At 43.5% G+C, this 22,516-nt stretch overlaps 3 protein-coding genes across 3 annotated transcripts; 1 reads left to right on the top strand and 2 right to left on the bottom strand.

The window, feature by feature from the left end:
- Positions 1-1,038: 1,038 nt before the first annotated feature.
- Positions 1,039-5,884, bottom strand: LOC110856976 (spondin-2). The gene is made up of 9 exons (XM_022105564.2): positions 3,662-5,884; positions 3,438-3,494; positions 3,226-3,374; positions 2,973-3,077; positions 2,865-2,896; positions 2,777-2,801; positions 2,448-2,570; positions 2,139-2,361; positions 1,039-1,950 (listed from the first exon to the last, which is right to left on the bottom strand). The coding sequence occupies exons 1-9, from the start codon at positions 3,870-3,872 to the stop codon at positions 1,751-1,753; spliced, it is 1,125 nt and encodes a 374-aa protein (XP_021961256.1). The 5' UTR covers positions 3,873-5,884; the 3' UTR covers positions 1,039-1,750.
- Positions 5,885-6,015: 131 nt separating this feature from the next.
- On the bottom strand, positions 6,016-9,278 carry LOC110856790. Its single transcript, XM_022105341.2, has 3 exons — positions 8,866-9,278; positions 6,694-7,476; positions 6,016-6,442 (listed from the first exon to the last, which is right to left on the bottom strand). Exons 1-3 carry the CDS (start codon positions 9,116-9,118, stop codon positions 6,345-6,347), a joined length of 1,134 nt encoding a protein of 377 aa, XP_021961033.1. The 5' UTR covers positions 9,119-9,278; the 3' UTR covers positions 6,016-6,344.
- A 1,467-nt stretch (positions 9,279-10,745) lies between these two features.
- On the top strand, positions 10,746-18,169 carry LOC110856872. The gene is made up of 3 exons (XM_022105456.2): positions 10,746-11,019; positions 14,329-14,478; positions 15,805-18,169. Exons 2-3 carry the CDS (start codon positions 14,446-14,448, stop codon positions 16,678-16,680), a joined length of 909 nt encoding a protein of 302 aa, XP_021961148.1. The 5' UTR covers positions 10,746-11,019; positions 14,329-14,445; the 3' UTR covers positions 16,681-18,169.
- Positions 18,170-22,516: the final 4,347 nt, after the last annotated feature.

The following is a 22,516-nucleotide window of genomic DNA, read 5'->3' as shown; positions in this document are numbered from 1 at the left end:
AAATGAATGCATGCATGGCGTCGGTTCGGTGTGGAGGGAGATATTAGTCGAGAGAAGAAGAAGAAATCCAGTGTAATTTGCTGCTCTTATTCTGCCCGAGAAGAAAGTAGGTGTCTTGAACAGTGGCCGCGGAATCGGGGGGACAGAAGAGGAACAATGTCCCCACCCTTATATAAACCCCTCCCATCCTACAATGTTAATGCCCCCACACCTACCGCGGCCACTGGTCCTGAACATACATTCTACTTGTGCAGAATTTCTCTCTCCTTTTCACCCAGTCCTGCCTTTGTCAGAACTTGCTGGATAAGAGTTTGGTTAGGTTTTGTCCATTCATTCTTCTTCACAAGAACGGCGTTCGTTCGTTCATACAAACAAACAAGGCTCGTTCGTCGGCTGTGTCTCAGTCGAATTGTGTATTTCCATCGAGTCTCTCTCTCTTTCTCTCTCCCTTTTATGTCGACTTATTACAATACAGCTTCAACTTGGGACCAGACAAGTTTGTTTGACTGGACTGGACCAGACCAGACCACCACCACCACCTAGGCTTGTTCTCTCCGTATGTTATTAGGCTTCCGGGTCATTCTTTGAGCAAAATGTTGATGAAACATTGTACATAGGAAAGCAATCAAAGGATGGAGAAAATGATACTAAAAACAGTCTCGAACATTAATATTCCACGGGATTATCCAGCAGTAGTGACATTAATTTTAATATGTCCCCTTTGATGTGGTATCAAACAACATTCCACCATTTTATATTATCCGGCGCATATTTATTATTATTGAATACGCCAAAAATCAAGAACAACAACAACAGCGTCGTTGAGATTCCTAAAACCAAGGCAAAGAGGAAACCTTGTTGGATAACACAACAGGAATGGCATTAGGGAGGAGATGAGCCCGTAATAATAATAACTTGTCTCTCGCTCAAAGTAAAGTATCAATCCGAGATCAAAAACAAAGGCGAAAAATCTTCTCTGCCAAATTTATCGCAACAATAATGATTTGGCTGGCAGAAAAGCTCGCGAAATTCATAAAGTTGGGAATTTTCATATTTATATAGACGTTTTTATTCCGTGATATACATACACGCTCTCGTTACCCCCGCAATAAATATGTAGTATGCATGCATACGTGGTTATATAAGTATGTTCGATACAATAATGTGGCATCATCATTATTATCATTAAAGTTTGGCTGGATAAGCGCAAGCATAATAATAATAATAATAAGAGAAGAAGAAGAATGTAGATTCTTCACTTTTGACTTTGCAACGGTTTTCTGGCTGAATTGATGGCAAAGACAACAGAGAGAAAATTCTTCTGGAGGATAAACTAACAACAACAACTGGAGGATGAGGAGGAGGAAGAAAAGAAAAGAAAGTTGAGTTCAGAACAATGAAACCGAAACCAAAACCAAACCACAAAAATTGTTCCGATGATTTCCTTCCTTTCCGAAGCACTCTCTCTCTGCCTCTCAACTTTTATCCTCTCATCGTCCTCGTCGTCGTCCTCGTCGTCGGACAAGAAATAATAGTAAACTAATAATATCTGTGAAGGACAGATCGGACAGGACTTTTTCTCTCCCTCCTCTCCTCTCTCGCCGACAATGATAATTTCTATTAATACAATAAAATAGTCTTCAGTTGCTCCGAAGTTATTGTGACTCTAACTCCGAGATCAGTGAGTGGTTGGTTGGTTATACGTATATTTAGGAGGAGACGTCGTCATGATCATCGCCAAGCTCTCGGTTTACCAGTCAAAATAGTTGTCGCGACACTCCCTCGCCGAGTTGCACAGTCTTGTCTCTGACAGCGACGGGCAAGTCTGACCTCCGCGGGGATGATTGGTAATATAGCGATTTCGTCGCTGTTCCCCAAAACCACAAAGGGCGCTGCACTCGGACCATTCGGACCACTCACTGACAGCACAGTCACGGGCAGACCGACTCCCTGGAAGAGGAATGAGTCGAACATAAGCATCCATCCATTTTTCAGTGGCTGCGGAAGCTTGAGGACAATGTCCCCACGGTTATAATTTGCTGCCCCCATCATGTTATATAAACCCGGCCCTCCCCTGTTAATGTCCCCACGGCTTCCGCGGCCATTGTCCATGTTTACTTTGTTACGTAACTAAATACCTCTCATTCGACGGGATCGCTTTCTCTTGGCCGCTCGAGGCGTCATGTTTTGTTCGTCTCGAAAGTCACCAAATTCCATCAGCTCGTTCGCAATGTCGGCTTGGTCCAGTTCGTCGAAAAGGTGGACGTGGTGGTGGTTCAGGTTATGCTTGTGGTGGTGGAACGAGGTTGGGATGTTGTCCGGGTTGCTGGCACGGAGTGACGAGAGCGAGTATTCTTTCAGCTGAAAAAAGAAACCATTAATTATTTAATGGTGTGATTAAATCCAAATTGGAAACAAATTTATTATATAACTGCTGCACTGCCAACTTTTAGGAGGGTGATGGTCGCAAAGGGTTTCGGTTTCTCGGAGCGGTCATCCCGGTAGAAAGAGTGGGCTGGATGCAGTTTGACGGAGTTGATGGGGTAAATCGCTTCAGGGGGCATGGTCGCCTAAATCAGTGGGATAAATCCATCGCCACGTTAAAGTATCATTTTTTAGGAGAAACAGTGGCGGCGGAAAGAGGGGGACATTGTCCCCCAGAAATTCATAAAAATCCTGTTCATCTGATAATGCTAATGCTAATGTCCCCATTTGTCCCCCAACTTCCGCCGCCACTGAGTCACAAATACTGAATCTCATAGTGAATAAACCATACCCAATTTGGCGCACTGAAAGTGTACCTGAAATTCAGTAATAATTAGTCTCCCACCTATTTACCCAAGCAGGTGGTTAATTACACATACCCATTGTCCGTCCCAGCATCAATAGGATCCACCTGCCACCACGATATTATAGATAATCATAGATTATTAAATCTCACATCTAAAAGCCCACTTTATTATCCGACTTACATCAAACGTGAGAGAGTCAACCCATTCCCCATTGAGACAGAGATCAACCCCATCCACTCCACAAAACCAGTCGGGTGACGGGACGATTCGAGAGATCAGAGAGACCTGAGACAGAAAAGCACATCATCATTGTTTTTTTTTTGCATAAGTACAAGTACATATTTGCACATGAGTGGGTGTTGGATTGGAATTTACACCGTATTTATTTACAGTTTTTTTATAAGTATTATCGTAACGGTTTCCGTTCACCAACCTGCGAATGGTTCCCATCCAGGAAGAATTGACTCTGCGTTTGACCCTCACCCGACGCGATTGGTGGCGCATTGAAAGCATCGAACACGCCGGTGCTATCCATCTCATCCAAACTGTCGGAGGACGACGTTTCCGCAAATTTCTTGAGACCTATGCGTTACAAACAAATGTTACATGCCTCCAATAATCCCAAACTTCGATTATTGCTGCAACCTGCAGAAGCCATTTCGCCAACCCGATACAACGCGTAGGATGAGTTGTGCGTTCTTCCTGTGAGAGAGAGAAAAAAGGCAATAATTGGACACCGACGGATCGGTCCCCCCCCCCCCAAAAAAAATAACACATATGTTGCGTTATAACAACCCAACACATCGTTAGTGTTGGGTTGTTATTTCTGGGAAATCATGGCAATAAAAAATCTATCTCCCTCTTCTTACCGATCAGCCGAGACCACTGGGCACTGGGCCGGTATCCTGCCAGCCGTCCGGGAAAGTGGCGTGGAAAGGTTTCTTGGCTCCAGTGCGCTTTCATGATCAAATGATAAAGGACCAAAGAGTCCGGACCACATTGGAGATGTCCTTGCGGCAGGGCGGACAGTAAACTGACCACCACCCAAAAACCCAAGAGGCACGCGGCCTGGTGCGACATTTTTCTCTAAGAAGAAGAACAAGGACACAAAACAACAGCCACAACTGCTCACCAAACTCAGCGTACTGAGAGCAACTGTTGGGGACATTCGGCTTCTTATATGAGACACGAAATCTCATTTTACGACAGCGTAGGATCCAAATGGACAATTGTGGGCGAGATGAGATTTCAATGCGATTCATCAATTCCTTCTCGATACATTCGCAAATATGCATGCACACATTATTATGCTTCACATTACACAGATTTGAGTGAGATTTGAGTGTGTGTGAGTACACTGTTTTTGCATGCAGGCTATCATATCGCATAATCGTGTCACATGAATTGATGATCTTGTTCTTCCTTCCACTATTAACTTGGACCACGACGGAATTCCTCCTTCTGCACACCATCCCGTACACAATTCAGCAACGATCATGAGAATCAATGCACCCAATAATATATATCCAATCAATGTGTATATCCCATCTTTTTATCCATCTATCTATACTCTCAGGAGGCGAATTAAGAGTTCATATCGCACCAAAATGCAGCATACCACACAATTTGACAAGCATTAGCTAGGTCCAATCCACACACTAACCAACCCAACCATTAAACGTCTGAGATTATCACGTTCATCAGAATAAGTGCATCGAGACATAATTATTATCGCTTCTACCACCACGACCACCACCACCACTGATTCTTCTAAAGAGGAGGAAAGAGACGTCAAGGACTGGGCAGGAGAAGAATACGTAATGGTCATCATCATCATCATCATCTCGTCTTTTATCCTGTCTGCTCAAATCACTCATCAATCAAGCATCGGTTCTTGACCTTCACAAGTTAGTTGGTTGAGTCTTAAATAAATTCATAAATCATCCGTGACTACCTACTTCGGATAGAAAATAAATCCATCCACCCACCCACACGTCTCAATTGATTGACCAGGGAAGTCAAGTGTGTGTACATACACCATAAGGCAGGCAGGCGTCTTCCGAGTCTACTGTCTCGATTTATGGAAATCCTACCACGCACAATATAACACCGACCCGTAAATAAATAAAAAAACACCAAATACATAATGCACTCCTGATGGAGTTTACTGATTACTTTCCATGCATGCAACCATGCAACCACTACCGCATGCATTTCTTACTTACTACTCTTTCGCGATTAATGACTTCCCCGTGAATAAAAGTCTTGTGACTTTCTCATAATACGGCTTTTTCCATGTTCTCTCGCCCATTTAGAGCTGCAACTCCACTCCACTCTGCAGCATCTGGAAGAAAGAGAGAATTAGGGAACCGTCAGTAGTGGTTGGTGAAAGCAAACTAGTTAGACCTTCCTTTCACCCAGTCAAGTCTGCCTGTTGAGCTAGACCTCAGGTATTTGGCTCATACTCCGTACGGCCAGCATAAGGGGAGTAGATTTGAAGAAAGATGATGATCCAAGACAGAGCATAATTCGTTCCAATTTCTCTTTCTTTGCGTCTCAATTGAGCACGATGATGATATAATAAATTGAGTGAAAGAGATGTCTGATCAGAAAGCATTTATTATTACCCCCACCGGCATCATGATATAATGACACAAGATGAGAAAAAAAACTCTTTTCTTCCTACACTCATACTGCTCTCCTTCTTCTGCGAGTAAATACTTACTACGTACGTACGTTTGGCAGTGAAAAGGCCACCACGCCACATTTTTTCCCCTGCAATTTCCACTCAAATAAAAATTCTGCTCCTCGTGGGACGCAGCCACTTTTTGTGAGCATATAAACTTATCATCTTCTTCTTCTCCAATGGAAATATTATATCGCCCCGACTTCTTTTTTTCTTTCCTACTTCCTACTTCGTCGTCAGTCATTCATCCATCGACATTCCTTTTGCTTTTCACGACTGCACTGAATTGTGGATAAATGACTCTAATGGTGTGTGACGACGATGTGTGGGTCTCCTCCTCTTCAGGTGCAGGCAGACAGAGCCAGATTTTAGACGAACGGATCAATCACCCATTATGGCGATTACGCAGAGGAGAAAATATCTCGACATGAAATGTTGTAATCATCGCCCTAGATCTACATTTATCTCGAAAATATGCAGAGTAAGTAGGAGGAGGTAAGAAGTGGCGATGGCATAATCCGGATAACAACGACGATATATGACAAAATGGGTGATAATTTATTACTCATTCGAATCAGAGGAATTCGTACAAGCTTGCTCTTAAAGGAAATCATCATCAAAAACAATAGGTGGCATGAATCCTCTCCACCGTCGCCGCTGTCCACCAACTCGATCCAGTCTCGTAAAGGGAGGGAGAGAAATAAAATATTATACGATACGTATAAAAGTAGGCAAAAAGGAGGACAAGTAGAAGAAGAACAATTAGGTCAAGTGCTGTGTTAGGCGTCCGTCGTCTCTAAAAAATGAGGTGGCCAATTTAGGAGAGGAATTTATTTTAAAATGGGCCACGTCTCCTCGTCAATTCGTTAATCCAAGTGGACCGTGAGTTTGACTGCGATCCTATCATTCCAGATGTAGTCCGGCGTCTGAATCACATCATGTGGGAAGCCTAGCCCGACGCATTCTGTGGAATGAAATGAAAAATAACCGTGAGATTTATGTTGGGTGACAAGGTGGGAAATCAGAGTGAGACATATTGTGGCGTCATAAAAGTTTCTCCGCAACTGTCCAGCCCCATCCATTATGCATCCTTTTCCCTCCGCCTCTCGCAGAATCATTTGCCACTTGGACAGTCAGTGGACGACAAAGTTGGGAGAGGTAAAGGTGGAGTAGGTAGGAATTTTTTGGAGGAGGTGGACATAAATGTGGATATACCGTCGTTATCCGCGCTCAGAGGTTTGCGCCAGTTTGTGGCTGAACACAACTCCTTTGGGTCCCATATTCTTGATTTCAAATCCTGAGCTCTTGATTTAGATTCATTCTGGTCGAGCACTTGAACTCTCATCTTGTAGGAGAATGGCCATTCCAAAGTCTCATCATAGTCTCCCCGCGTGATCCCGACGTGGATGTACATCGTGCTGGTGGAGTAGCGTGGAATGATCTTGAGGTACATACGGTAGCCGCGGGGGAATATGTAAAAGCTATTGGATCGGAGGACCCGCTTCTGACCCCAACTACTCAGCTTGTACGTCATCCCTGGAACGACCCAGTAGTAGGAGAAGACTCGCCGCCCATTCTCAATGTGGACGGTCGAGTTGTACTTGATCATTTCATCGGAACGGGGTCCACCGTAAGGATTGGTGGGGAGAATGCTCTTTGTTCTGTCGGTGGTGGTGGTGGTACTCGTGGTGGTGGAAGAGGAAGTGGATCCCGTCACCACCACCTCGGAGCCGGATGAACTGTTGATACTCTCCTCTCCCTCTCCGATCACTTCCTCCGCTCTGTACTCTGAATTATCAGAGGATGAGCTACCTCTTCCTCCTTCAACTTCTGATTTCTTCATTCCGCCCAAAACACTCATCATGCGGCGATGGTTTCGCTTAATCTCCTGCTCTTGTTCCACCAACTTGGCCTCGACGCTTACCAAAAGGTTTGTCAAAGATGTGAGGCGAGTTCCCAAGTCGCGTTCCAGGTCTTCAAAACGATTCGCCATCTCCTCTGCGGACCAGACCAAGATGATTAAAAGGGGGGGATTATTTACTATAAAAGCAGTAATTACAAACTAAATTAATAACTAAAGTAACAACGCTGGCCTCATATTTTTCTAAGAAACCCAATGAACCCAAAACCTCTCTGGAATCTCAAAGTCTGCCTTTTTTAATCGGACCCCTCCTTATCCACTCATCCATCAATATGATCCACCACCAGTGTCGCAACGCAATGATGATGATCATCTCATCGGAACAGTGTATGTCGTCGTCGAAGATAATTAAGCCGGACTCTGGGGGAAGTGGGGGACGTGACCATTTCACCCCACGCTGCTCACCCGACCTTCACTCTCTCACTCTGTCTCATCAAGTTATTAGCAATTCCGCACCAGGCAGTTCAATGAGCCAGCGATCTATCTGAGACATGTCACTCCCATGATCACCCATTCCTATAGCATGTGCATGAAAAGCATAACAATTTTCCCCATCATGTCCCAAAAGCAGCAGGCTCCCAATATTGCCAAAACTTTCATTGCCAGCAGTTTCATTGCCTCGCTACGTGATCTTATCAGGCTACTAATTTCTTAAATGGTGCATGGTGGATGACTGACTGCTCACTCACTCCCCTTTTCAGTCCAATCTCTCTCTCTCTCCATAAAATGGACAACAACAGGAGAGAGAGAGAGACCAAACAAACGAGTCTTTCGACTAGACGACGACTACGACGATTGCCATTTTTCCTCAAAAGGCAGCAGAGTGTCAATTGTCAATTGCGAACTTGTCTGTCTGTCTCCATTCTCGTATTATTTGCAGGCCTACCAGTGGCCGCGGAAACAGAGGGACATGTCCCCACGGACATCCTCACCATCTCCCCATCTTATACAAACCCATCCCTCCCCCATCCTACAATATTAATGCCCCCCCATGTCCCCACAGCTTCCGCGGCCACTGATCAAGTGAGATGGATCAACTAGTACAAGAACAACTCGACTCTGGATCTCTCTTTCTCAATATAGCTTCATAATAATAATAACAATTATTATTATTATGATTACATCCCAGCCACCCACCCACTGAATGGAAACACGATAAATATATATCATAAGTATTTATATTAATAATCACAAAATAATAATGATATCCAACCTTATGAATCGACATGCAACCAACCAACCAACCAACTAGCCATGACACACATATCTCCATCCATTCATCATTCCATTTCATCCCAAACTTTCAATTAGGACAAAACTGATAACTTTTCCTTTACATAACTCTCTCGCCAAACCTTCTATTCTCTCCTCTCTCTCTCCAAAAAGGAAACTTTAAAATTACACAGAGCACGACGACGACGACGACAGATCAAACAAAGCACAGAACAAAATTACAGTACACTTACGCGGATTGCATACTCCTTTCAACACCCTGGCAGCTGTCGCTTGCGCCGTGGCGACGAGCTGCTGACTCGATATTTTACACGTTGACACTTGAATGTCCGTCGCCTCATCGTTGTTTTGAGCGTTTCGTAAAAATTCGTCGATTGTGTCCTCAAACCATTGACTATTTCGGGCTTGTTGACTCTCCGTGTGGGGGACGAGGAGGGATAAATAGATTGGTAAACAGATAAACTTGCACCACAATTTCGAGACCATTTTATTTAATAGTTTTTAGGTGAAAAAATGTGTACACCGATGAACTTGTTACTCTGTTTGGAACGAAATGTAGAATAGATTAATAAATGGTGAAGAAAGAAAGAAAAATTGTCTGGTGGTGGTTTGGTTTGCGACTATATTCGCAAATCTGAACTTGAGATTGAGATGAATAATAAATAATGACATCGCATTGAATTGACATATTATGTAGTGGAAAAAAAGGTCACCAGTCATATCATCTGCAGTCATATCAATATCAGCTTCCTTCCCTCCCCCGTCTGCTTGGTCAAGCTTAAAAGACAGAATTTGGGTGATATACATAGTGCAAAAATTAATGTGGAATTCATTACCAGCATTATCAATCAGTGGCCGCGGAAGCCGTGGGGACAATTGGGGACAGTAACATTGTAGGATAAGGTTTGTATAACATGGTCAGATGAAGTGGACATCAAATATCCGTGGGGACATTGTCCCTCTGTCCCCTCAAGCTTCCGCGGCCACTGAGCATCACCATCTCCTCGATTCATCATCTTACTTATCCTATTCTTATTCTCATCCCAATAATAAATCCACCACCTCCTTTTTTAATCCATGCAAACAATTCGCACTCAAAATGAATGATGCCCATTAACATTATTCTCAACTAAAAAAAATCTCAAATGTTCAACCTAATCACCCCCACGAGTCTTCTGATTACCAAAAAAATGGTGACGAATATTGGTGCTAAATTACGACTTCATACTTAAATAAGTAGTTAATCCACCCTGGCGAACTTATGTCGGTCGAACTGCAATTCATACATACGTCAATCATCATCTCCTCCACTGTGTACAGAACCGAATGTAATTACATTTTTACTGCCGACCAACCAACTCATACTTTTTTTAGGCCCAGTTTATAAATTTTCATGGTCCTCTCCTCTCATGAATTACATACTCGTGGCTGAAACTACATACACACGCCGACCATCCATCCATCCATCCATCCATTCCATGCTGCATGCATTTCATTGATATGAGGATGAGAGATCGAGCCAGGGCTGAAATCATGGTTATTTTATTTCCCTCTTAGCTCCCAAATAGCGCAATAATAACGATGTAATAAGAGGAAGGGCATTATAACGACCATTACATTATTATCCCGCAGCAGTACTTGCGAACAGAAGAGGAACCATTGACCTCAACCAACAATTCCCACTCGTCGCGATGACAGATCTGCGGGCATTTATTTAAACCAACATAAATTTAAACTTAGTCACCCTTCGCTGGAGGCAGATCCCGTCTTTGGGTCGGACCTGCAGGAGGAATAATTTTTTTTAAAGTCAGGCATCATTTTTCCCGTCCTCTGATTATGTTGGGTCGTAAAACATGGGATGATAATAATATTATCGTCATTTACGACATTAAAATTTGGTGGGGTTCGAATCCTGGAGAGGTATCGAGATACATACTTTTGGTGGCCGTGGTGGTGGTGGTGGGAGGAATGGAGGAGGAGAGGAGAGGGTATGGACAGACCTTTTTCGGCGGGTGATGGTGAAATGAAGGTGAAAGCAGCAGCCGTGGTGGTGGTGGTGGTGGTGGCAGCGGGCAGGAGAAAGTCACTGGAGCTATCGATCTCCCCGATGCGCGGACAGGCGGAGAGGGCACGAGAGCCATTGACGGGGTGCTCGCATCGCAAACACCGAACATTTCTCCGCTCCTCTCAATTAACAACATTATTGCCAACATCGCCTGTTTACTTACCAACTCTTCCAAAATTTTGATTGAATTCATTCATATCCATATTTGAGAAGACGACGAGTGATTTCTGCAGGAAAAGGACTTCTTAAGTGCCGTCATGTGTAGCAGGCCTGTTGTGCAAGGACAAGTCTGCATCCGACAAACTGCTTTCTTCTTGTCATGGTAAGATTTTATATCTTGGCAATTTTCCACCTAGTTTTTCCTCCCTTTCTTTCTCTTTTTATACCCAATTACGAAGCGGTAGTAGTGTATGTACGTAGCTCCCCCAATAAAACCGATATCTTCCCCGGCGCATCCTAATAATTTACTGGGAACCAATTTGCTCTCTGCATATGGTAGTAATCAATCAGTCCATGTGTACATCCAGGCCGGAAATAATACTCTTTTTTTATGACGAGATTAAGATTCAGAATTATACCATTCCTTCTTCTTCCGCCGCCGCCGCCGCCCACGTAAAAGTTGATCACCGGCTGTCCAGGTGGAATTAATTTGCGAAAAAAATCAATACGGTATAGCGAGTAGGGCATGATATTGGATTTTCTGGCGTATGATGATTGTTGAGATTAACTGGAAAACTTTGATAAAAAGATTTCTTTAACAACAACCTGCGCCTGGAAAACCGCACGTTTTATTAACAAAGCCCTCGGAGCAGCAGCAGGTGTTGTAAAAGTGTGGTTTTGCGCTGGGTGGGTGGAGGTGGAGGTTTGGTTCAACAGGAGGTTCAAAAAGTACCCGTGAAACTATTGTCTTTCATCTCACGTGGTGAAAAAGATCAATGAAATTTTAGATATAGAAATCTAATCCGGAGATATTTCGATGCATTGCATACTTTCGCATCAAAGGGTTTGAGGGGAGGAATGTCCCTTTTCAAATTACACACCGCGTTAATTAATGGATATTTGGGAATTAATCTGCTCCACTGACTTAGGGAAATTAAACCTATTTTTGCCCCAAATTAAGTCCAATTTGCTGATTCTCCTTCTCCAAAATCTGGTTTCCATCATGATTACAACTGTGCGCAATTAAATTAGTTAGTACACTACACCCCAGTACTTACGACTCGGGTTAAATTATATACGCATCATCATCACCATTCACCATCTTGTCAACAGCCTTATAAAGATGTACAAAGTGATACCCCATGTAACCGACAAGTTGCCAAACAGCCAGATAATAAAACTTTATGTGGGTTCATAATAATCACGAAATTGCAAACTCTCTGATTTCATTTCATTCCATTCCATTCGTCGTCTCAGAATTATGTCGCATCTACACAACAATAATAAACCATGATGACAAGCGAGATGATGAGACCCCGGCAATAAAAGCGATGTTCATTACCCCCACAAATTTACAATCTTGTGTGCCTCTCAATTAATACGTTATTACTACATTACCCTTATCAAGTGTACTTATCTACATACCTATAAACTCGCTCCAGAACCAGGTGCCTTTGCCAAATGGTACGGGATCTCTTGGTTGTTTTTTTTGCACCACATCACAAAATAAGGTCAACTTTAATCCGAATTTTAATGACGCCATGCACGGTCTCAAATCATCATCATGAAGCCACCATGCCACCCACTCCATTGTTCTTCCTCGTCGTCTCATTAGAATCATCGCTATTGTCATCCAATCCATCCATCCTGCGTGGTAATAAAACCCGCTTCTTCGTGCCCACGAGTCAAGCCCGTGCTGTTAAAAATGAATAAAACCTTATGTACCATGAGGAGCATGGTCTTGTCTTGAAAAGCAATAACGATTATGCCGAATGGGGTTGAAAGTTTCGGCAGAAGAGCTGTCGTCGTTTTAGTCGGTGTTGTTGTTGCGGTGGTTGTGGTGTAAAAAGCCAGGCAAAAAAAAATGGGAGGAAATTTCACGTCAACATACATACTGTACGCAGTGACGTTAAAAAGGATCACTAGTGCTGACTTAACCTTAAATTTATTTACCTTATATGTACATACATATTATTTCGCGGAGAGATGAAACTGGATACTTATTTTCGCAATAGTTGCGAATATATGCAGGGATATAGATAAGTACATACGTACGTAGGTAGGACTAGTGGCCGCGGAAGGTGGGGGGACATCTGGGGGCATTAACACTGGGGAGTGCCGGGTTTATGTACGATGGCAGATGATGCCGACATCGAACAACCGTGGGGACATTGTCCCGCGGCGCCTGGTGGGCCTGCATGACGGCCAACATTTTGTGATCCCCATACAAGAAAACGTCTCCATTTCAACCCAATTATTCCCAGGACCGAGTCGTCCTTTACAAAAATGATCCACCTCCTTTCCCCTCTGCCTCTCTGTTATTTTCCCTCTCTGACGCAATCTTGCATGATCACTCGTGATATTTGAAACTCAAGTATTTTATGATCCAGAAAAGGAAATGCGAACCTATTTGAAACATTTAAATGTTCTCAATCCAGCCGCGGATACGTGAAGTGAAACCATTCTTCTCTCAAATAAAAGCAATTGAAGGAAAACTTGCAAAGATTTATTACACCGAGGGCAAAATAATTCGCTCACGTTTTTTTTCTTCTTTACTCTACATTTTCTCTTGGCTACTTTTCCCCCATAGTTTGTACGGGGAGCATATTTTTGTGCGGGGTGTGGTACGAGGAGAAGAATAAAACCGTTTTGTTGAAAGATTCCAGATTATTATTATTCAGGTGCAGAAAAATTGGGGAGCGTGCAGTGCAAGTGAAATATGTGGAAGGTTTTGTGTAACTGCATCGTTTACGAGGGAGGTGGACGAGCGGATGCGATCAGATTTTGCGCAAAATAATATAAATTTATGACAAACTTGATTAGTATGAAATTTGCGAAAGACACGATTTCCCAATGGGCATGTTTGGCAGAGATATTTGCATCCGAAGAGGAGAAAGTGTGCAGTAAAGTCGATAAATTTTACACTTTCTAAATTTACTGCGCGTTTTCTCCTCTTCGGATGCAAATATCTCGGCCAAATGTGCCCATTGGGAGATCGTGTCTGTCGCAAATTTCATCTTAATTAAATTTCTGACACTAATTGAGTCAAAATTTCTGAACATACCTTGGGAGACCTCCATCATTTAGAACCTACTTGAATTTCTCATAATAATTGTTTTCTCCGCCGTCTCAATTTTAATGTTCCCATCCTGCAAGGAGTGGAACAATCGGTCCGAGAAAGAAAATTCAATGCTGCCTGCCTGCGCTTTAGGTTAGAGTAAAATGTAGAGTAAAAAGCGTCTCAGTTTTGATTGGACCCATTCATCAGTATCCAATCGACTCGTTGATTGCTTTCCTTTGTCACCATCACGGCACTCTGGAAAACCACGGAAATCTCTGATGTGAAGCTGCATGGCAATCAAGAAGCCGAGAGAGAGAGACGATTTTGAGAGACTTTTAAAATCAGAATTCCTTCCTTCCACCGAGTTGAAAGGTAGCGGAGAGCTAAATTCATTCGTAATTTGACTTTCAGATGGAGAAACGGATGGGGAACGGGTAGTAACGTGCAACCAACCAACGTGCGATTGTGGCTGGTGGCTTGGCTGATGCTGCTGCTGCTCCTCCTGTCATTCATTACTGCTCGAGAAACATGTCACAAGAAAAACCACTGATACACATCCAGGTAGGTGGACGTAGTATGGTTTATGTAGGATGCAGTGGCCGCGGAAAGGGGGGGGGGGTGGGGACAGAGGGACAATGTCCCCACGGTTGTTTGATGTCGGCATCTTATACTTAAAAACCTGGCCCTCCCCTTTCCTAAAATGTTAATGTCCCCACGGCTTCTGCGGCCACTGCTTATATATATGCATCCGTCTTATATTCAGTGGCCACGGACGCTTGAGTGGACAGAGGGCCAATGTCCCCCACGGTTATTCGATGTCCATATCATCTTCCCATCTTATATAAGCCCCTTATCCTACAATGTTAACGTCCCCAGATGTCCCCACAGCTTCCGCGGCCACTGCATCTACACAAATGAGATGCCAGGATCGCATCCCTGCGTATTTTGGGGAGATTTGCACTCAACACATTTCCAAAAATGTTTCCCATTCATTCATTCCCGGCACAATGGTGCCCTCAGACTTTGGAGGACAATAAGTTCCATGCATGAAGAAGATGGTATTATTATATTTATCCCGATTCTCTGAGCGGATTTTTTTAGACGATTTTTTACCCGATTTTCTTCTTCTCTGAGCCGATTTTCTCTTAGGTAATGTACTTATGCATGTATGTAGGAGCTCTGCTGGGTTGGGTGTGTGGGAGTGGGGGAGAAAGTAAGAGCGGTTATGAGTAACGGTAAACTTGTGACTGGATAAACACGGCTAAATACGGCAACTTTCTCTGATCGGGAGAGAAGAAAAAAGTTGCGAGGCATGCAAAAAGGGTGGAAATAGAGAGACGGGATTTTTTCACGGTAAATCGAGCAACTTATATTAATACTACTTTCTCCTAAGTGATTCATTCGGGCACCCTTTTCTTCTTCTAATGCATGCCCATTAAGGTCAAGGTGTGATGTGATGTGGGACCCTTCTAGTTCTCATAAATGTGCATGATAACTCTGGACTTATTGTTACTAAATCTCAAGGTTTTCGAACTGGGGAGGCAAAGGGGGGGGGGGTTGCTTGGGGATTAATTCGATGGTAATACAAGTTGTGTTCAGCTTTGACGAATTTTTTTTAAATTAAAAAACTCCGGACTTTCTCCCGACCGTCCGGAGAAATCGTAAAATCACTCTATTTTTAATTTGTAACTCTTGATAACGTCAAGAATATAGCGTAAATTTTGCGATTTCTCCGGACGGTCGGGAGAAAGTTTGGAGTTTTTTAATTTTTTAAAAATTCGTATAAACTGACACAACCTGTGTCAAATTAACCCCCAAACAACCCCCCCTCCAAAAACCTTACCTAAACCTCTACTCTCCCCCACTTTCTCTCTTATCTCTTTTCAGAATGCCTCCAACCGCATCCTCCGCTCGCCCAGTCATGAATCCATCTCCACCGAAATCTCTCTCCTCTCCCTCTCCAGCCTGGGCCCTTTTATGCGAATCCCCTCCCCCATCCCCGACGGGCGGCACCGACTCACCGTCCCCAATCCCGGCGAGTCTCTCAAATCCCAAGACCTATGGGGCGAAGAGGAAAACGATCTCATCAAAAACTTTGGCGCCCTGTTTAAATTCCTCGGTCTGCCAAAATCCTTCTCCACAACCGACATAAGTTCCACCCTGCCCCCGGACCCTGACCAAGTTGCCGCTGTTCGAAAATCAAGCTCAGAAATGGACTTGTCCTCCGTACGATGTAGCGACGCCATATTTCGCACCCATTTCGGCCCCACGTCGCGCTCCTGCTCGACCTGGGTGGCGGTCGGGGACGTTTCTTCCACCTCCCAGCTACCCTCCCCCCAAGGTCGCATGGCCCGACCGAACGGCGGCTCCTTCACGCCGGCCGACCTCATCCGCTCCGTGAACAAGAAAATTCGCCAACTCTACATCCGAAAACGACTCCTCGTCGCGTACCGCGCCCTGGAACGGATGGCCCAGAGCAACTTTGACCTCGAAAAACTACCCGTCGTCGTTTCCATGAATTCGCTAAGTCTCGCCGGGGGCCCGGGTGGGGGTGGGAATATTCCTCCCATTCAAGTCGCAAAGGCTGAATTGGACGCTCTCAAGCTCCCCACGAAGAAAAAACCTGCCAAGGAACTCCCACTTTCGTTGAAAGACGTCGAGCGAGAGAGGGGTCGCCCCCTCTCCAAGTTTGAACGGAATATGATGATCTTCAACTGGCTGCATAACCTGGACGAGGAGTCGTACGAGTCGATAGATCAGTGAAAGTAGGAAAAAAATCGAGGTTACTACTAAAACGGACTCATTACCATCAAAGAACCAACAAAAAAGAAGAAAAGATACCACACAAAAACCAACCTGTTGTTGGTTTCTGCTGCTCTGCTTAATTTGAAGGCAGATAAAATTATGAGTCTCGTTATTTTTTTATTACGTGGTTTCTTCAACGAATGGAATGTGCGCTCTCTCAAAAAAAAGAAGAAAGCCTCCTCAACTCTTCCAATGTATCATTCCCTCTTTTTCCCGACGACCAAATGACTCACGGAAAAAAAGTACTCGAAAAAAAACTTGCTCTCTTCTTCTTCTCCTCAGCCAATTGACCCCACAATGACGCGACGATTCAGGCTTGGCATTTATTTTATTGGATTAATCGCCAGCAGGATTCCTCTCCACTCCATTTGCAGTTCATCACTCGTGAGAAGGCATTTAGTAGACTTAGACGTAGAGCGCCCTGCAACTGGTCGTTGTCATACTTTTCTCTGATACTTTCACCCCATCAACTTTCTCCCTGGGTAGAATTACCATGTTTAAAATGCACAAAGACCTATCTCTTTTGCACGAACCATGTGTTCTTATCTTACCCCGAAAGAAAATGTAGCTCTCTATATACATACATGGATTTAGTAGATTATTCCGAGGACCACAAAAATATGGATCATTATTATTCTTAATATTGGTCAACTGACTGCACCACCCACCCTTTCGTGTTACGTAAGTCTCTAATAAGGCGTACTTAAAACTACAAAAAATAATAATAAATAATCCACCACCAAACTTTCTCCCTTCTCCGTGTCCCAAAACTGAATTACACACACCGAAAATGCGGAATAGGATCGAGAAAATATCGGAATGGAGAAAGTTGTCAGGCAAAAGTACGTATGCAAATCTTGTCACGTGTGTATTTACATATATCACAAAGTGTGTATTGTAGCCACTAGAATTTGAACGAATTAAGGGGAAAAAGCATGTCAAAAATATTTAGTGTATTTATGATTAATTAATTTCTCTCACTTAAAAGGCACCACATTATATTCCATAATAAAATATACTCTCTTCTATATATGCATATGTAAAACAAGACAAGAAATTTACCCTTGATCTACTTCCATACTATATTTCGTCAAATATCTATGTACATAAATATATCGTGTCACGTAGAAAATGAGTATCGCCATCGTAAATACATAAATATTTCCTGGAATCACGTTGAACTACCACATGCCACGGCCACGTGAGCTTTATGATGCTATGCACTCCTTACTTACTTACATACACATAAATACAAATTGACTATATAAATTCATACATACATACACATGTACACACACCGTTATTTCTTCTCCAAGCAGTATTGAAATACAACTGAAAACGATGCTAAACTATGCCAAATATTATATTGTTAAAGTTTATATTTATTGTTAATTATTAATTATGTTGAGAAATAAATCATATGAAAATATTATTAACTGGAAACAAACGTGCAAATTTTTGGTAGTAATTCATTGAGTTCATTACGCTTATTACTTCATGAAACGAGTGGTTTAAGAAAATTCGAATTTTTAAATGGATTTTATTTTTTAACTTGAAAACCGTAAAAAATTTTGGTAGCAAAATTAGTACTTATTTACGTCATGTAAACCAAGTGATTTAAGAAAATTTGAATTTTTAAATGGATTTTAAACGGTAAATATTTTTAATTTGCAAATTTTTGAAGCATTTCATTCATTTTCTTACGCTTCTTGCGTCATGAACCTCATGGTCCAAGAAAATTCCAATTTTTAACTCCATTTTAAACGGTTCGAAACGCCCAAACTTTGTGGATCAGTCTCTCTCTCAGATTAGGTACATACGTACGTCTATACGTACGTACGGGACAAAAAGTGGGGGATGGTAACAGCTTGTAGAGTTGCGAGGAATTTACACTCATTAGTTATCCCACCAGACTATTTGATGAAGTTTGGTTACTCCGCTGGTTGGTTGCCGGGTTGGTGGGCGACTTGATTGATAAGCAGAAGTAGAAGTGCTCTGGCGGTTGTTGGTTGGTTGGTGAGAGTTATTTTTTTGGGAGAAAGTTGGTCCGACCAGGAGAGAGAGCCGAGAGATTGACAGACACTTTGCTGCCGGGCGAGTACGTACGTAGTTAGTAAGACAGTTTTTGAGAACAAGTGGTGACTGGGAGAGTTTAAACAAATAGTTGCACCACCACCCTGCCTGCTTCCTGCTGCTTTCTCTCCCGGCTGGTGGCTGGTGGACGAGCGAGAGAGACCGTTCATTTTAGGCAAATCGATGTTCCGGGTAATTTAGTTTGGAGAATTTGAAATTTGGAAAGGACTCTGAAACTCGAGTAATTGGTTCCGGAGTTGGAGAGATGTGACGAACTGTGTAAGAGGACGGGAGAGATGGAGGTGATGTTGCTGCTCGTCCTCGTCCTCGAAAATAAACTGATGCATGGAAATACAAGCCGGAAAGTGATGAATCAAAGGATGTCAAGTCTGGCTACGGGTAATTTCCGGTAATTCATCTTGCCCCTCCAACGGCACCAATAGGACCAACCAACCACCACTATTTACATATGCATGCATCTAGGTCCTTCTTGACAATAATGTGACCATCTTCTCCCACCCACCGACCAGGATGAGCCTACTTCCGATTTTCTCCCAGGTCTCTCGTCCCCACCCCGGCCTCCTCCTTCTCAGCCAGCCAGCCTGAGTTAGTGACGAGGGATCAAGTGAAGGTTAGCAGTAGTAAAAAAAATCGAGGTATGGGTCCTCTCCAGATTTTACAATCTCGCAGCCCCGTATTTCTCCCGAAATGTGACAAGGTAACAGACGGGAGAACTGTTGAACAGCCAGCCAGCCAGCCAGGCAAAGAGCAGGGTTGGTCCGTTGGCTGGTCGCATATTAAGACTCCCTTGTTCATATTTCAGGTTGACCAAACAGATTTGGAGGACTGAATGAGCAAACCAGGCAGAGAAAGAGAAAGTTTGATGGTGGGAGCAGAGAGAAAGTAGGCAGCGAAGGATCCCATTTGGGAATTCGTAACTCTGCACTAGCAGATATGCATTGGAAAGGAGACGTCCAAATTCTTCAGATTGGATTTTATAGTCACATCAGAAGGACTACTTTGACTGGCATTTTGCTGCCACTCCTGCTGCCACCGGTTCTTATTCTTATTTACTTTCTCTTCAAAAGGTAAAGGACAAGAGAGAGAAAGCGAGGCAATATTATTCAGTTTCTCATCTAGTTATAGAATTGATCCAAAACTTCCCGTCCGACCTGGGCCGAATGTTTTCTCAGAAATTGAGTGTTCCTCCCACCCCTGATTTCCTGGCTTGTTTAAAAAAATATACTGTCAAACTCCAATCCATTGTATCACCACATCCACAATTCCTCTCTCTCTCTTTTCCATGTATGCATACCTATAAAACGCTAGGCAGATAAGCACCCATCGTCCCCATCACCACCACGATCATCTCCTCACCTCACTCTGCCAAATCGTCCCTCCACGGATGGACATCTCTTCTCCCGTATTATGACAAGGAGCAGGAAAAAGAGGAGCCAAAAAGAAGAAGAGAAAGCTGAGACGACTTTCTCCTCGCTCAGGGGATTCAATAATAATAGACAACAGTAAAGAAAACAAGGTAACTTTCCCCACATACTTTTCTCCACTCGTTCGTTCTGCCACCAGTTTTCTCTGCCTGCTATCTCTTCCACACCATTCACCACTTGTTATAGGAATGGTGCTTCAGAAATTCAATCAACTACATCTTTTAAACTTTCCTCTCTTTCCTGGTCTGGTCGGACGTGCTCCCCTCGCTCGCTTTCTCTTCACGCTGTCGATAAATAAATACAAACATGACCGTTCGCATCGCATCGTCTTTTTCTTCGTGCTACTCAAAGCATAACTTTCTCTTTCTCTCGTCGACGGTGGTGGTGAGGTGCTCGTGAATTATTCATGTTCACGGGAGAGGAGGAAGAGGAAGAAGGATGTCTAATTCATCTCCGCCTCCTTGAACTGCTTCCCCCTAGACCTACCAATATCATCATTTTTTATATCGTGGTGGTCAATAATTTCGCAAAATACTCGGACGGTCCGAATTTTTTAGAGGAGTGGAATAATACTTACCTGTTGCTATGTATGTATGTTATCTGACATGTGCTGCATCGATAAGGTTAAGATAAGCAGGAGAGGTTGGTTGGTTAGATATATAAGAAAAACCAGTCCAACTTTCTCGCTCCCAAATAGGAAACCACGCTCCCGATAGTTTCACTTTCCTGATAATTGTTGGTGAAATAGTTGCTCCAATTTGGATAAGAAGAAGTTCCGCATTGCCACAATTTCACCACAAAATCTTCTCTCTCTAAGAAGTCGGATTGCCGGGAAATGAACAAAGCGATAAAAATAAAGCGAGCTTATCAGAAGAAGAGAGAGAGAGTTGCACAACAGTGAGTCGTACATAGTTCGCTTTCTCTCTCTCTCCGTTATGTGGAGGAAGAAGCGAATGAATCCACTCAAGTCAAGCTGGCAGTTGTGCGGAATGTTTCTTTCTCCGAATCTGAGAAAAAGAGAAAGCGAATGAATCAGACACAAAACGCTCTGCTTCTGCTGTTTGTAATAGTCGGTCGGTCGGCCAGAGAATATAGCCATGTAAGTAAAGTAAAGTAACAACCCAGATTCTTGCTCAGTCATAAAGATGCATATTAAGAAGCCCCATATAAAGTGATTAATCCAAGCCCTGTTGTTTCTGGCGAGCCATAACTAAAGTGAAACGAGGGGAATGTAATACCACCACCACCACCACCACCACGACTACTACTACTTTCTCTTTGCATACCAGGACCAACAGCCCCACAGAGATGTGTGTAATGTGCTCTACGAGAGAGAGAAAGCCAGGCTAAACCGGGAGCAAGAAGAAGAACAACAACTACTTTCACTACTCACCGTGGATTGCATAACAGCCGCCCTGAAAAGCAGAGATAGAGTAGGATTCCCATTTTCTTCTCGGTCCGTCCATCCATGGGCTTAGGAGAGGAAAGGCTTAGGTTTGCTGATGATGTTGCACAACAACTGCATGCTTTGGGCCGTCGTCTCTCAAAATAAGTAAGCTATAGGTTGGTTGTTCCTGCCTGGTAGTAAAGTTGGTTAGGTGTAAATTAGCATAGATTCATGAGGAGAGGGAAGCATATGCTGGCGTCCCAACAGATCGTTTTTCACGGCTCAGGAAGAGAGGAGCAGTATTTAATAGTTAATTTTCTGAACTCATCCCATCCATCAAGACTACGGGTCAAACTGAAGCACAAACAAAGAGATTTCTCCACTACTCACTCACTCAACTGGGTAAGTTGGAGCTGCATGGGTCTCTATTCAGCAAAAACCAGGTCGCTTTCTCTCCGGCCCGCACAACTAACTTGGTTCTTCTTCTTCTTCTTCTCGTGCCTCTTCATCCATCCACCCATTACTTTCACCATATGCTCAGCCAGTGGCCGCGGAATGGACAGAGGGACAATGTCTACATGGTTGTTCGATGTCGGCATCATCTTATATAAACCCGGGCCTCCCCTATCCTACAATGTTAATGTCCTCAGATGCCTACACGGCTTCCGCGGCCACTGCTTATATGTATGCGTCCGTCTTATATTCAGTGGCCGCGGAAGCTTGAGGGGACAGAGGGACAATGTCCCCAAGGTTGATCAATTCCCCATCGTCTCCCCATCTTATATAAACCCGTCCCTCCCCTATCCTACAATGTTAATGTCTCCAGAACCCTTTCCGCGGTCATTGTGTTCCTCACCCCTCACTAGCAGCGTGATGGTAGGATCATGCC

Source organism: Folsomia candida, unplaced genomic scaffold (assembly GCF_002217175.1).
Source record: "Folsomia candida strain VU population unplaced genomic scaffold, ASM221717v1 Fcan01_Sc017, whole genome shotgun sequence".
NCBI classification, from domain to species: Eukaryota; Metazoa; Arthropoda; class Collembola; order Entomobryomorpha; family Isotomidae; genus Folsomia; species Folsomia candida.
Note: the sequence above shows the minus strand (reverse complement) of the source record. Positions and strands in the feature narration are given on the sequence as shown.